Source organism: Podarcis cretensis (genome assembly GCF_951804945.1).
Source record: "Podarcis cretensis genome assembly, chromosome: 10".
In the NCBI taxonomy this organism is placed as follows: domain Eukaryota; kingdom Metazoa; phylum Chordata; class Lepidosauria; order Squamata; family Lacertidae; genus Podarcis; species Podarcis cretensis.
In genome coordinates, this window is record NC_137179.1 from 13,539,559 (window position 1) to 13,554,320 (window position 14,762).

At 43.7% G+C, this 14,762-nt stretch overlaps 1 protein-coding gene and 2 long non-coding RNA genes across 12 annotated transcripts in view; 1 reads left to right on the top strand and 2 right to left on the bottom strand.

The window, feature by feature from the left end:
• LOC307225418 overlaps window positions 1–14,762 on the bottom strand; it is a 582,147-nt gene that overhangs the window by 556,083 nt on the left and 11,302 nt on the right. The window lies entirely within an intron of this gene.
• LOC307225335 overlaps window positions 1–14,762 on the top strand; it is a 422,891-nt gene that overhangs the window by 401,815 nt on the left and 6,314 nt on the right. The gene's annotated exons all lie outside the window — the stretch shown is intronic.
• Window positions 1–14,762, bottom strand: part of SOX5 (SRY-box transcription factor 5) — a 775,029-nt gene that overhangs the window by 390,633 nt on the left and 369,634 nt on the right. For 2 of the 10 annotated variants that reach the window (XM_079992444.1, XM_079992433.1), the window contains exon 1: window positions 6,828–7,148. The exons of 5 other annotated variants lie outside the window; for them this stretch is intronic. In XM_079992444.1, the coding sequence (XP_079848570.1) occupies window positions 6,828–6,865 (38 nt within the window). In that variant the 5' untranslated portion in view covers window positions 6,866–7,148. Of the gene's footprint in view, window positions 1–6,827; window positions 7,152–14,762 lie in introns of those variants that run through there. 3 more of the 10 variants (XM_079992443.1, XM_079992437.1, XM_079992434.1) reach the window with 3 other exon arrangements.

Sequence of the window (14,762 nt, forward strand, 5' to 3'; positions counted from 1 at the left end):
GCCTTGCGTGTTTATAATTATTATACCCACTCCAATAAATGAGTTAACAAGAACGGTGGCCAAAGGACATGGTAGCCAGAAATGTCAAGCACACTAGAAAAACAAACAAACAGACAAAAACTGTCAACAAGTTTCACGACCAAATCCCAACAGATTAAGCTCTGATGTTTGTGGCAGTTGTGGGAGCTTGGTTCACTTCTTCACGTCTTAATTCTCTCCTCCCCCCCCCCCACCCACTGGAGAAACACACTCCCATATAATTTCCCTGTTTTAACACCACAATTCCTCGCTTTATGGACTTTCAGCAAGTCCTTTGCAAAAGAAAAACTCGGCCGTTGACATCTAGGAAACTGGGTCTTCCCTCCTGTCGGCTCCTCTGCGAACAGGTCTATTGTGAAATAAAGACGCTGGTTTGTGCAAAACTTTTCAGCTGCAAAAGCTTATCCACCTACCAAAGGTCAGGCGTAAGAGTGCTGCCGAGGAGAGATGGCTATTCTCAGGAAGGGAAGGTACGGTATCTGCTCACAAATAACCCCCTAGTGGTTGTCTTGGATTAGACAGTGCACGATATCCAGAGTAGAAGGGAGCCAGACAAAACGGATTTTGGAAAAGGCAGTTTCGAAGGAGGTATAATAAATAATAATAATAAAAATAATAAAGTGAGAGAGAGCCAAAAATTGAATTCAACCCTGAACTGATCTCCTGCCTTTAGGAAGCAAATATCTCACTAGAAGCACTCAGAAGGACTGATACCCAGTATCAGGCATTATTTTTAAAATATCTAGCAGAAGTTCACAAAAACAAAAAGCACACCGTTCAGTCTATTCCTTTGTTGCAGCTTGGTCCACAACCCACTTTAGTTGGAGTGTTAGCAAAGCAGCTAATTTAGCCCATGTTAATTAAAGAGTACATTTGCAGACAGAAGGAAGGGGGGGGGGGAGAGAGAGAGAGAGGATGAGTTTAACCAAGCTCCTCATCCCAATAATTGCTCCAAGCTGATTTCATTTACCATCGCTCTAAGATTATTATTATTTAAATACATGCCAATTCATCCCTACTCTGAGTGTCGGAAATACAGAAGCATTTCCAAATGATATAAAACATTTTTGGGGTGTTTCAAGTATGTTTTCCCTGCCCCAAGATTCTGCTTTCCCCCTCTAAACAAAATTGTTGGCAAGAGCAGAGAAACAGTGCAAACTGTTTGAGAAGATTCTCCTAAAATTATCGCGTTATCAAAGTGTACAGTGTGTCAAGTGTTACCTGGATTTGGAGTATGGATTCCTTCTGAGATTTACAGTTATGATGACATTATTGCCCAAGAAATCGTAGTGTGTTTGTGTGTGTCAGTAACACTGACGCTACTTAACTAAATGGTAGGTGAAGATATTTGCTTTGCAATAAGATTTAAAACAACTAGTGTGATGAATTGCCCAAAGTGATACATTTATTCACTTTATCATCTGTTTGAGATATACACACACCCCTATGCACACTTGCCAGCTAAATAAATGCAGTCTGATCCAAAGCAAAATATAGATTTCCGAAGGAGCCAAGAGAAACTTATTCAATCCCTATCAAAAAGCACCATGGCTAAAACAACAAGACAGGTTGTCACATTTTTAATAAGGCTCCGACACAGATATTGCTGCTACTTAGAAGGTCTCTAAGACGCTGTAAATACCTCTTGCATTCATTATGCTTAATGTCTCTGGACAAGAGGGAAAAGAAGAAACAAGGTTTTTTTTTGGGGGGGGGCTCTTCAAATAATAATAATAATAATAATAATAATAATAATAAATTTTATTTATATCCCGCCCTCCCCAGCCGAAGCCAGGCTCAGGGCGGCTAACAACAATAAAGTAGCAGGCACACACACACACACACACACACACACACACACACACTGTCCTCACAAGCAAATATTTTAAAGTCGCATGGCTTGATTGCAGGACAGCAGGAGGGGGCAGCAGACTGGCCACCCACCCCTCTCCCTGTCACTTCTCAGATTAACCCCTCCAGTGCCAACGGCAAACCAGCCGGCCCGAAATCTAGCCAACTTAAATCCTGCGTTTGGCTCGAGCCAGAAGCTCAAGGCTCCTTCCGTGGAATTAGTCACTTCTCCGCTCCCTCAGAAAATAGCGTCCAGCCCTGCCTCACCATTCTAGCAGCAGAGAGAGGTACAAATCTATTGAACTGTTCATTGAAATCTACAGGCTACAAACTAAAGGCAGCAGCAGCAGCAGCAGCAACAACAACAACCCTCAGATAAGTTATAGCCAGCATGTTTCCTAGAGATCTAAAGAAAAAAAAGAAGAGGAGAAACCACCCAAGTGTGCAAAATCACTTCGAAAATAAGTGCCAAATGAACACACTGAAAACACATTATTCCTTCTGCTTTCATGCAGAGAGACGTCAGCGGGCCAGATTTTGTTTGGACAAAATGGATGTTTGTGGTTATTCCCAGGCCATGGGTACAAATCAGAGAAATACAAGGAGAGGTGGGAACATGGAGTTGAAATGACACCACGTGCCGAGTACCAGTACCACCACACAGTCTGGCTGCTAAAGGGGAGCAAGGCGAGGGGGGGGGGGGCTGTAGTACATTCACTCTGGAAGGGCATTGTGGAATACCATTCTGACCCATCCCAGTGATGGAAGGCTGTCAGTTTTTCCACTTTCGGAAAAAAACAAAACCAAAACAGGAGGCAAGCGTGGGGCAGTGCATCCCTTCTGGGAAACTTTAGCCAAGACAAAAACTGCCATTTAGGCAGGGAAAGGATTTGTCATTTAGTGGCACCAAAGGAACACTAAAACAAATTCAGCAAGGGACAAAAATGACAAGAAAAACACAATTCACAAATATATTACTGCCCCATAGACTAGTTAAAAAAACTACCAATTTGAACTTTCCTTGTCAGCTGCTGATTTAAGATCCCCCCATTATTATTATTATTTTTTAGAGCAAGTGAGCCAATAAATATTTTGCATGAAACATCCCTTCCTTTCCTCCCTCCCCTGTTGTTTATCAAGAGCACAACCCATCCTTCACTTTGAAGACTCGTGGGTCCATGTGCCCATCTTCATCTTCCGATGCCTATTCTTTGGGTCTACAGAAAAATCATGACAACATACGCCAGTTACTTTAGCTTTGCAAAAAGCATCCCACACACCACGAACGTTGTCAAGCAGCCCCTTTTGTTTTTCCACTGACAAGGTTTTTATGAAGACATTCAGCGTTTATGCCAGGCGTTTCTGAGCTCTTAATTGTTCTTGTAAAATTTCACAGCCACGTCCCTAATGCTGAAGTTACAGGTCCCTCCCCATCAATTGCTTGAGTAAGTCAGAACTTCACCTTGACTTGCCTTTTTGTATCTAACATAGGCTGGGTCTCTATTTTGAAAAAAGCAAGAAAATTAAATCTCGGTGGTGTATATTTTATTTATTTAACGCGCACCCTAGAATAAAATTGGGCAGTCACATAGTACCTCATCAAAACCCACCACTCAATAATTCCAGAGAAACAGAAAGCTTGTTCTAGCTGGAACCTCTCAGTACCTTTTGCACTCGACATTTCAGCTGTCTGGAGTGCCTTTCAAAGTTTTGGTAGAACCCCTTTTCGATTTAAAAACAACATGAACAACAGAAGGGACGAACAATCTCTCTGTGTGCATGCTAAACCTGCCCTGAGTTTGGATCAGCAAACAGCTAATTCACCAATGAGGATAATATGGTCAAAGATTCATCCCAGTCTTTCTCAAGGATGCAATAGACACTTTTCTTTCTAGGCTTCTATGTTACCAAAGTTAAGGGCAAGGGGAGGGGGAGGAAGCAAGCAAAGCAAAAGAGAAACTGGATCATCTCCCTTTCCATGAGAGACAACTGCCTCCCCACAAGATGTAAAGTGAACTTATGGAAGTTTCAGAATAAATCAATGTGCTAGAAAGGCGGGTGTGTGTGTGTGTGTGCGGAATATCTCTTCCTTAGAAAAACTTGGCGACTGAGAAACTGGACTATCACCCAAAATGCCTGGATCATAAAATCAATGTCTCCTTGTAGCCCACCCCACGGCCTGTGCAGAACGGGCCTTGTAAGCATTAATAACAATGTAGTTTGGGTCTGACAGGTGAGAACACTGATTTCAGCAAAATGCACAAACAACATTAGGCTCCGAGAGGGCCGGGGTGTTTGTGTGTGGAGGATGGAGAGATTGCAAGAACATCCTCTATCTACGCAACCCGAGTCTTCATGTGAATTGTGCATGTTGTGTTGTGAATAACTTCCACAACCTGTACAGATCTCCATGTGTGTGTAACTACAGTCAAACACAGAGAATGTAAACAAATGGTAATGATTAACAGAGATATTGGTTTGTATTACCAGCTAAAACCACAGATGGAAAATGGTAAATAAAAAGAATTGTATGGCAAGGTTTCATTCTCGTCCTCCCCCCCCCCCTCCATTTAACTATTTCTGTCTATATACATTGATAGCTACATGTCTGTTAAGGCTAATAACATATGGATTATTTAACCAGTACTTCTCCTGCCTTCAAACAAGCAAACAAACAAAAATAAGAGTAAAACTCTGAACACACACCTCATCAGGGAGATGAAAAAGAAAGAGGGCAATCAACTCAAAAGTTGAGTTTCAAAATGAAAATGAAAGCGAGCTCTTTAAAGCAGGACATAGGAAGAGAGAACACACCGTTTATATCCCTGCCTTCTGCACCTATTCAGCTCAAAGGAAAAGTTACACAGAGATAGCAAAACAAAACAAAAACACTTTATATATTTGTAAGCATGTTGCTATGGACATGCCATGCAGAACAGCTTCAAACCTCTTGAGTTCTTCCCCTCCCCGGAAAAAAAAAAGAAACCGGTTTTTGCCAAGTTAACCTAGGATTTTTACTAAGATAAACAGTTAAGTTCTCGCAGGTATGTCCGTATCACAATATTATGAAATGGGGGAGGGGGAAATGTCAGCGATTTTAAACAAAGGAGAGAAATTAATTGGATCAAATAAAACCTTGGAAGGCATTCAGAAGTGCCAGCCCAAAGTGTTTTCTGTCAAGGGTTAGAGTTACGAAATACAGTAGTTCTCAGAACAACCACCACCCCCCTTACTGATTTCAGTTGCTTTATACTGGTATATAAAGCTATATAGGTGCACACACATCGGTGTACACACAGATATGCATACGTGTATCTGTACACATACACCCCTAGCTAGTTTGTTCTCTGGCAATCTAGTATTCTTTGCACTCTATACTTGCAACTTCTCTGCCCTCTTAAGATGTTTGACGGATATTTTCCTCCCTGTGCCTTTTACTATCAAATTCAGCAATCTGAAAGCTGAACAGCTTGGCTTACCATATTTTTTTACCAGCTGGTCTATCACCTAGCTTGCATTACATAGTCAGATGCAACCAAATGTTTATGCAGAATGTAGCTTTCATGAACCGTGGGGAGGGGAAGCTGGGAAATGTGCGCTCTGACAATTTAAAGCCTTTTCATTTTTCTTTATAAAGACCCACTTAGAAATGCAAAGGCTTTGAGTCCCTTCTCATAGCCAAACATGGGCTATTTACAAGCTTAAAATACGGGGGGGGGGAGTGGGATGGGGATGCAGTCAGAGTGGGGGGGGGGTCTTGGTTCTTCCCGAAGTACAGTGTACAAGTGGTTGAGAGTAATCTTCAAACATAGTTAGCAAAAGTCAAGATTTATGTGAGCTGAGCAATCTATGGGAGGAGAAAGAGACTTGGGATCTAGACCTCATGAACAGCTAGGATCTGAAGGACTTCTAAACTTTGGCAAGTGGGTGGTAGAAGTACAGGGCAAGAGGATGGCAAGGCAAACAGGTCATAAATCAAAAGAGCAGGTTTTGACACGCAGTCAAAAAGAGGTACTGATAAATTCAGAATGAACTGTTCCACTCCACTCTCTCTGCTTCCCAAACCCACTTTCTGTGTTTTAGTTTATTATTTTGCTTGCTCAAGCTTGGGATGAGGTTAACTTGCCTCCAAATAGTCACTTCTGTTAGATCAACCACCACTACCAACCGGAGCGGGAGGGGAGTCATGTGCTTCCTAGAAACTTTTTTTTTTTAATGGAAGGATCAAATTGAAAGTTTAAAGCCTCGCCAGTCCTTCCATTCATTCCAGGAAGCGCTCTCTCCAAAAAGGCAAGGAAGATTTAATTTCCCTCCCTTCCCTTTTAAATAAAGACCAAAAAAAAATGTCTTCTAAGACATTGTTGCTTCTCATTATCTAGTAGATTAATTCAGAAGAAGGAGCCGGGAGCGGCGGGGTTGAGGGGGGGAGAACAGAAAGAGGGGCGGCGGCGGAGCAAAAGACAGATATACAGTCATGATGATGTTCATTCAAATCTCTAGCAGGGAGCTAAACAAAATCCGAAAGGCATCGCTGTCGAAGTAGGTTACATGACTTTGGGTGATCCCTTTCAATCTAGTTCAGGAGATGGAAATGGTGCGCGGTTGGAGAAGAGAGAGAGAGAGGAAAAAAATAGCAAACAGCAAACATAGATCAGGAGTAATCTGACATTACTGCATGCTGGGAGGGAGATAAAGTGCATGGTTGTTTGTTTGTTTTACTACTCCGGATTTTTCTTTTTAAATATATATAGATATACATATATATTATTGACGCGCATACAGGGAAAGTTGCACTTTAACAACATTGGAAAGATCTCAAATCATCATCATAATATTTAAACGCGCGCACGCACACACACACACCCCAGTAGCGAATGCATGCAAAGCAGATATATTATAAATATATACAGACACACACACTGATCTCCTGGACTCACCTTTCAAACTCCTGGGGTAAATCGGGGTCAGTGAGCATGCTGAAGGGGGAAATAAAAAAAGCACAATTTTTTTCCCCTTTGTCACAGTAGCCAGCTATGATCGCCTCCAACTGAACCTGTCAAGTGAATCCAAACCTCCTAAACCGATTGATTTTTCTCTCTCGCTCTCTCTCGCTCTCTCTCTCGCTCTCTCTCTCTCGCTCTCCCTCTGTGAGCTAGGGACTCCTTGACCAGTCTCTTAAAGGGGTAGCGCACTTTAGCTGAAGGAGACAGCGTCGAGCAAGCTCCCCCCACCGCCGCGCCACATGGCTGGGGTCTGACAAGCAGGCAGCAGCCTCCGCCAACCTCAGGGGTGCCTGTCCGCTTTTGCCTTTATTGCCCCTCTCTTTGTCACAGCCCCCCGCCCCCCACCCCTCGCAAAGTCAGCTCCTTTCATCCTCTCCTCTTCTCCAATAGCCACACACACACGCAACCACTACTTGTCTGTGACACACACACACACACGCACGCACATCTGAAAGCTTCGTGCAGGATCCTGCCAATTTCAAAACCAAAAATTTGTGCTCGCAAAATAAAATAGCAATCGCCACCTCCAGCCTCGATTTCCCCAATGTGCTCAGGACGGGGAAGGGGGGGGCGTTACTGGGAATGGGGAGGTGTGGAATATGCACATTTGCAACACTTATTCCAGCAGAAATGCAGTTATAAATAGAAACGCACGTGTTACACACACACACACACACACACACACACACACACACACACAAAACCTAAGCAATTTCCCCGTCTAGGATCTTCCCCTAGTGTGGCCAAATTATGTTTTCCCTATCTTGATATGGACGGACACACACTTTGGATATCCCAATATCTAATTCTGCCACTAAAGATCATTTCCCCCTCCCCATTCGCTTAATCTTTTAAGAGGGGAGAAATCAGTTGCAAAAGTCCCTCTCCCTGTTTCTCTTTCTCTGTGAGCATCTCTGTTGCACAACAACAACACACGCACAACACAACCACATACTGAATGAGTCCTTGGCAAATTTCTGCTAGTCAAGCCTGGGCTCCACAAATATGAAGTCGGAGGGAGAGCATCAATACCTGAATAGCATGTGGAAATTTGTTATATTCAATATGTGTCTTAATTTATAGGTCTACATAGCTGTTAGTTAGCACAGGCAGGCAGTGAACATGTGAGTGTGTGTTTGCACCATTTATTATTATTATTATTATTATTATTATTATTATTATTATTATAAAAAATCTCTGCCAGATTCTGTTGACCAGAATTATCTAATAGGCAAGCCTGACACCCATCACTCTACCCTTTGTAGAGAGAAAGATCTGCCAAGGGGAGGGAGGCAAGCTAGGGGGGAGATCAGTGGCCAAAAAGAAACTTAAACAAGGGCTGCTGGCTTAATACAGAAAAGCACTTAGCAACTCATTGAGAGGAGTTAGAAGAAAGGGAGGGAGGGAAGGAGAAAGAGAGGGAGAAAGGGGAAGAAAAAAAACTCTGAACACCTAAGGACAATCTTCAATATTCCCAAAGGGTTTCTGTACATGGTGTGTGTGTGATATCCTATATATATATATATAATTTTCTCACCTCTTCTTCATTTTGTAAAAAATAAAAAGTCTCTGTGCAAGGGGAAGGGGAAGGGGAAGAAAGAAAAAAAAACACCCTACACAACAATCAAGCATTGTTCTGGAGAAAGAAAAGCAACTTTGACAGATTGAAATATACCAGAGGCCCCTTCAAGGAAACCTGTAAACAACTTGTCATTCACTCTGTCGGTTTCACTGCCTTGCCCACAAAGTGCGAGGAAGCAGCCTGGCAACACCACCGCCATCACCACAAACTATGGGGTTGGGGGGTGGGGGTAAGAGGATAATCCATAGTGCCCCCCCTCCCCAGATCACTAAAAAAAAAAAAGGTTTAACTCAGTTCAAAAAACACAAACAATAAAACCCTTGGCTTTATCGAATAGGAGGAGAGACTGCGCCACAAGGGACCGAAAGCCACATATGGTGCAATGTTTGTGTGTGTGAATCCTGATCGAGCCAGCCACACAACCACAAACACACGCAACCACCATTTTCCAGGTCTACGCAGTTTTCCTGGCTTGCCCTCTCTTTTGCTTGTGGATCTTTCCCCCGCATTTCCTTCTGCTTCCAACCCTGGCTAAGGCAGTCTTGGCACAACCTGAGCTACAACTCCTATCATGCTGGCTGGGGCTGATGGGAGTTGTAGTCCAGCCCCACCCCACCCCAACTAAAGAAGTGGTTCCCAAAATAAGTGATACCGCACCCTGGAGGGCAGTGGGATTACCTGGAGTAGGGTGAGAAGAGGGGGTACTGGAAGTGTAAATAGCTACCAGGCTTTGAAAAGCTGGTATCACTGGCTCAAGTTCACCAATTTCGTTTAATTAGATTAAATAGTTTTTTAACTGGATTTTGAATAAATGTGAAATCAGCTGTTACTGTTCTAAATTTTATTGCGTCACTTTCTTCCTTAGTGGGTCATGCAAACCACTATTCTGAGCAATGCTTTTCATAGGGTAATGATAATAATAATGTATCACTTGTATCCCACCCATCTGTCTGGGTTGTCCCAACCACTCTGGGTGGCTTCCAACAAAAATACAAACAAAACAAAGAAGCATCATACATTAAAAGCTTCCTAAAATGGGGCTGCCTTCAGAGGTCTACGGAAGGTTGTATAATTGGTTTTCTCCTTGACATCTGATGGGAGGGTGCCACTACCGAGGAGGCCCTCTGCCTGGTTCCCTGTGACTTAACTTCTCACAGTAGGGGAACCGCCAGAAGACCCTCAGAGCTGGATCTCAATATCCGGGCTGATTGATGGGGGGTATAAATGCTCCTTTAGGTAGGGGGCACGAGGGATGAGTTTATGCAACCAAGGCAGGGGTGGCCCAGAAAAGTTTGGCAGGCTACCAGGCTGAGGAATGCTGGGTTAAAAGAATGCCATATCCTCCAACATTTCTCTGGTGAAAAATGCCCTAAGGAAAAGACATGCCCTAAGGAAAAGCAGGACAGTTCAGGATTAAATCAGAAACTGGGATGGCTTCTGTAAATCCGGGACTGTTCCTGAAAAATAGGGATGCTTGGAGGGTCTTTTAATATAGACGTTGTAATGGTACTACTTAGAACCTTCTGGCTTCTGCAGGTACTTTCAATTATTCCATAACAATCAGGCAGGCTAGGAAGGGGTGGGGGAATTTTTCAGCCTGAAAAATTTACTCGCAGTTCTCTTTCTATCTCATACCCTCCAACTATCCCTATTTGCCTGGGGCATTCTTGGAATTGCAGAAACCACCCTGGCTTCCGATTTGATCCCAGAATGTCCCAGGGGTGAGCAGGATGCTTGCAGTGCTGCCATTCTCTCTCACGATTCAGCTGGCTCCCTCCAGAGCTGGGTGGTACACAAAGCTCTGTCCTTCACCACTTCACCACCTGCACGCCAGCGTCGGCCACCTGAGGGAGTTGCTTCACTCTGTCTAAGGGTAGGGCTGCCCCCGAATGCAACACGTTTATGTGCACCGTTTGTGTGACACACACCAGTCCGTGCCACAGTGAGTTTTAGCACATCAGCGACAAACAACCACAACCAGGTGAGACACAGGGAGAGAATGAAGATGCCTGCAGCCACTGGGATGGTCCAACACAAGAAACTACATTGTGTTGCTCACCTTCAGCAGCAAGAGGAAGAGAGGAGTGAAGTGTGTGCAGGGAAGCCTTCAACTGCCAGCCAAGCAGATGTGATTGGCTAGATTTTCTGGGGAGGCTTCCATTAGGAAATCCCTGTTTAGTATGGAGACTATTCTGCAAATTGCCCAGACAACAGATATGTACCATAGCAAGAACAACACTTAGAATCATAGAACTGTAGAATTGAGGATCAGTTCCTAGTCCAATGCAAGAATATGCAGCTATCCCATACGGGAATCGAACCTACAACCTTGGCATTATCAGCACCATGCTCTAACCAACCAAGCTATCCGGACTATCATTTAAGGCTATCCTTTGCCTTAAAAAAAGGAAAAACAGTTCTGGATTCTTTATATCACTATCCTCTATTTCTTTTCCACAACAACTCACTTCCTTCCTCCTCCTTTTCCCCAGTTTCCTGCAGTTGGGCCCTAGACATAATAGGATCTCAGTCTCTTGACCCTATCACCACTTGATCATGTCCGTTCCTGTACAAACACCCTCTCTCTGACACTCACAGGCAGGCAGTATGCTTACATTACATATACATGTTAAAAACCACAGGCGTTTGTAGGGTGGATATGCACCCCACTTTACAGAGAACAGTCCTCTGCTTGAAGGCACTCTCTAAGAACATAAGAAGGCCCTGCAGGATCAGGCCAATGGGCCCATCCAGCCCAGCAACCTGTTCTCAAAGTGGTCAACCAGATACCTCTGGGAAGACTGCAAGCGAGACCTGACTGCAACAGCTTTCTCCCCCACTTGTGATTCCCAACGACTGGTATCCGGAAGCACACTGCTTTCAACAGTGCAGATAGAACACTGCCATCGAGACCTGTGGCTATTGCTGTTTGAAGGGCTGTGAAGTCAAGATAAAGAACCCTAAGAAGGGGAAAGCATCAGGGAACTTGGAAATGCCCATCAACAGGGAACAAGCTCACCTGGGGCAGCCTTTCCTTACTAGGCAAAGGTGAACTTAACACATAGGAGATATTTCTAAATTTGCATCTAGGTCTATAAATGAAAATATGCAAGTTTAATGAAGTTCTGTGCCATTCTTCATTGGAAAAGCATTCCCTTGTCAACATTTTTATGCTTACTGAATTTAAGCAGATTTTTTAAAAACAATAACTTGGGCTAATGGTTATTTTGAACATCACTGTTCTTAGCTGAACACCATGCAGTGGAGAGGTTCGATTATAAATTTAACCAGCAAATAGCAACAAAGCAACAACAACACTATTTGGTATTATTTCATGCGTTCAGAGTTGATTATTGTAAAAATATATATTGTAAAAATATATTGTAAATATAGGCAATTCCAAAAGTCCAATCCCAATTTCTATTTGTTTTATTTTAGTGATTTTTCTATATTGCCCTATCATAAAATATCAGGGTGTGTTTAGCATCAAAAGACAAAATGTGTTTAAAAATAAAATAAATATGAGAATACATGTGGAGGAAGATGTAATGCAAGGATGCAAACACTCACTCAAACATAGCAGGAAAAACCTGCAATGATCAGAGATGGATGTGGAGACTTGCACACTTAACCAGAGCCTTGTTCAAATATCTGGAGCATGGAGAAAAGCAGATAATCATGTCCATAACCCATAGTCGTAACCTTGTCTATAAAGGTAAAGGTACCCCTGACCATTAGGTCCAGTCGTGAATGACTCTGGGGTTGCTCGCTCATCTCGCTCTATGGGCTGAGGGAGCCGGCATTTGTCCGCAGACAGCTTCCAGGTCATGTGGCCAAAATGACTAAGCCGCTTCTGGCGAACCAGAGCAGCGCATGGAAACACCCTTTACCTTCCTGCCGGAGCAGTACCTACTGATATTTATCTTTGGCCACCTCATGAGAAGAGAAGACTCCCTGGAAAAGACCCTGATGTTGGGAAAGATGGAGGGCACAAGGAGAAGGGGATGACAGAGGATGAGATGGTTGGACAGTGTTCTTGAAGCTACCAGCAGGAGTTTGACCAAACTGCGGGAGGCAGTGGAAGACAGGAGTGCCTGGCGTGCTCTGGTCCATGGGGTCACGAAGAGTCGGACACAACTAAATGACTAAACAACAACAACAACAACAAGTTTAGGAAGGAAAGTGAGAAAGGGGAGACATGATAGAGGTGTATCAAATTTTGCATTCTGGGGTAAAAGTAAGTAGGGAAAGGCCTTTGGGGTCGTGAAGTGAAGTTTAATAGTGAAGGAAGGCAAAGCATAGCCATCATGGCTAGTATCTTTATTGCTAAATCCTCTTTTGAAGTTGGGGCCACCACTGTATCCAGTGGGAGTGAGTTACACAGTTTTACTATGCACTGCATGAAGATGTGGGTTTTTTTTTTAAAAAAAAAATCTGTCCTGAATCTTCCAATGTTCAGCCAACCAGCCAAAGCAGACAAGAAACAACATATAAGAGCCAAAGAAAAAGAATTTCAGCGAGCATTTAACTGTGTAATCCTTTGTATTGCTAAAGAGAATGAAGTCTCACCCTCTTCACTGACATTTACTCCTAGGTAAAGGTACATAGGATGACAGCCTAAAATTCCCAGGGTGGAGAAGGAGAAGCTGGTTTGATCTTTTATACTATAGCAGAGGGTGCAATTCTATGAACATTTACCTGGGATTAAAGACTACAAAACTCAATATTACTATGCATGAAGATCTGTCTGCAAACATAAAGAGATAAACGTAATGTTAGTATTAGCAAAAGTTTTCATTTCAAATAGCTGTGGGGGCAGCGGCAAGAGAGAATAGACATGCACCAAGAAGGAATGAGCTACTGAATCAGTTATGGGTGAGAACTGATGTATCCTTGATTCAGATACTTACACAGAAAGTATATGAAGTTGCCTTATGCCGTCAGATCATTGCCCATCCAACTCAGTATTTTGGGTGTGGAGCTGAATGCCTTCGTGATCTACCTTCTAAGAAGCCACATGCTGGTGGTGCACAGGGCGGAGCAATGGCCATGTACGTTAGGCTAAATGCCAGTCAGAGGTTTCCACCATGCACCCATACACACAAACCCGTACATCCAGGCAAGCAAGGACACCTACCAGCCAGGCAAGAACACACAAGGTATAGAGTGTTTGCCTGGGGATAGAGGGTGTGAATGGAGAGCATGATGTGTAGCTGGGGAGAGTCTAGAGAACCAGACAGAGAGGTTGGGGTGTGTGTTTGGCCCTAGCTCCCTCACTTAAGAGTCATAGAACTGCAAAGCTAGAAAAGATACCCAAGCCCTGCAAAGCAGGAATCACAACTAAAGAATCCTTGAGAGATAGCTGTCCAAACACTGTTTAAAATTTCCACCACCTTCCAATCTACTTCTCCACGCTGGTCTACACTTGACTTTCCAGGATGAGATCCTTCTAATGCAGGAATGTCAACTAAAGCATCCATACAACCTCTGCTTAGAAACCTCCAGCGGACTCTCCTTCCTTGGAGGTTTTTAAGCAGAGGTTGGATGGCCATCTGTCAGGGTTGGGCTAAATGACTCTCGGAGCCCCTTCCAACTCTACGATCCTGTGATTCCATAGATGACGAGAATGGACCCTGGAGCCCTCCAAATGCTAAGCATGTAGCCTACCTTTGAGACACAGCCCTTCACCGTCGCTGCCCTTGACTCCCTCACCCCAACAGAGAGGAAGTCTACGTTGACAACTCTGGTGAACTCTTAAACAGGTGGGGAGCCTCTATCTTACTCCACCCTCCCTCCTTTCCACTACTACTACTACTACTACTAATAATAATAATAATAATTTATACCCCACCCTCCCCAGCCAGAGCCGGGCTCAGGGCAGCTAACACTAATAAAATAAAATCACAGTAAAAACATAATAGGGGAAAAAGAGGGGGGGGGGACCCAATTTAAAATACAGGTTAAAATGCAATTTAAAATGCAGCCTCATTTTAAAATAGCTGATAAATCAAGACCATAAGGGGAGGGAAACATAAGGGTCAGACCGAGTCCAAACCAAAGGCCAGGCGGAACAGCTCTGTCTTGCAGGCCCTGTGGAAAGATGTCAAGTCCCGCAGGGCCCTAGTCTCTTGTGACAGAGCGTTCCACCAAGTTGGGGCCAGTGCTGAAAAGGCCCTGGCCCTAGTTGAGACCATTATAATCTTCTTGAGGCTCGGGAATTCCAAAGTGTTGTTATTTGTGGACCTTAAGGTCCTCCGCGGGGCATACCAGGAGAGGCGGTCCTGTAG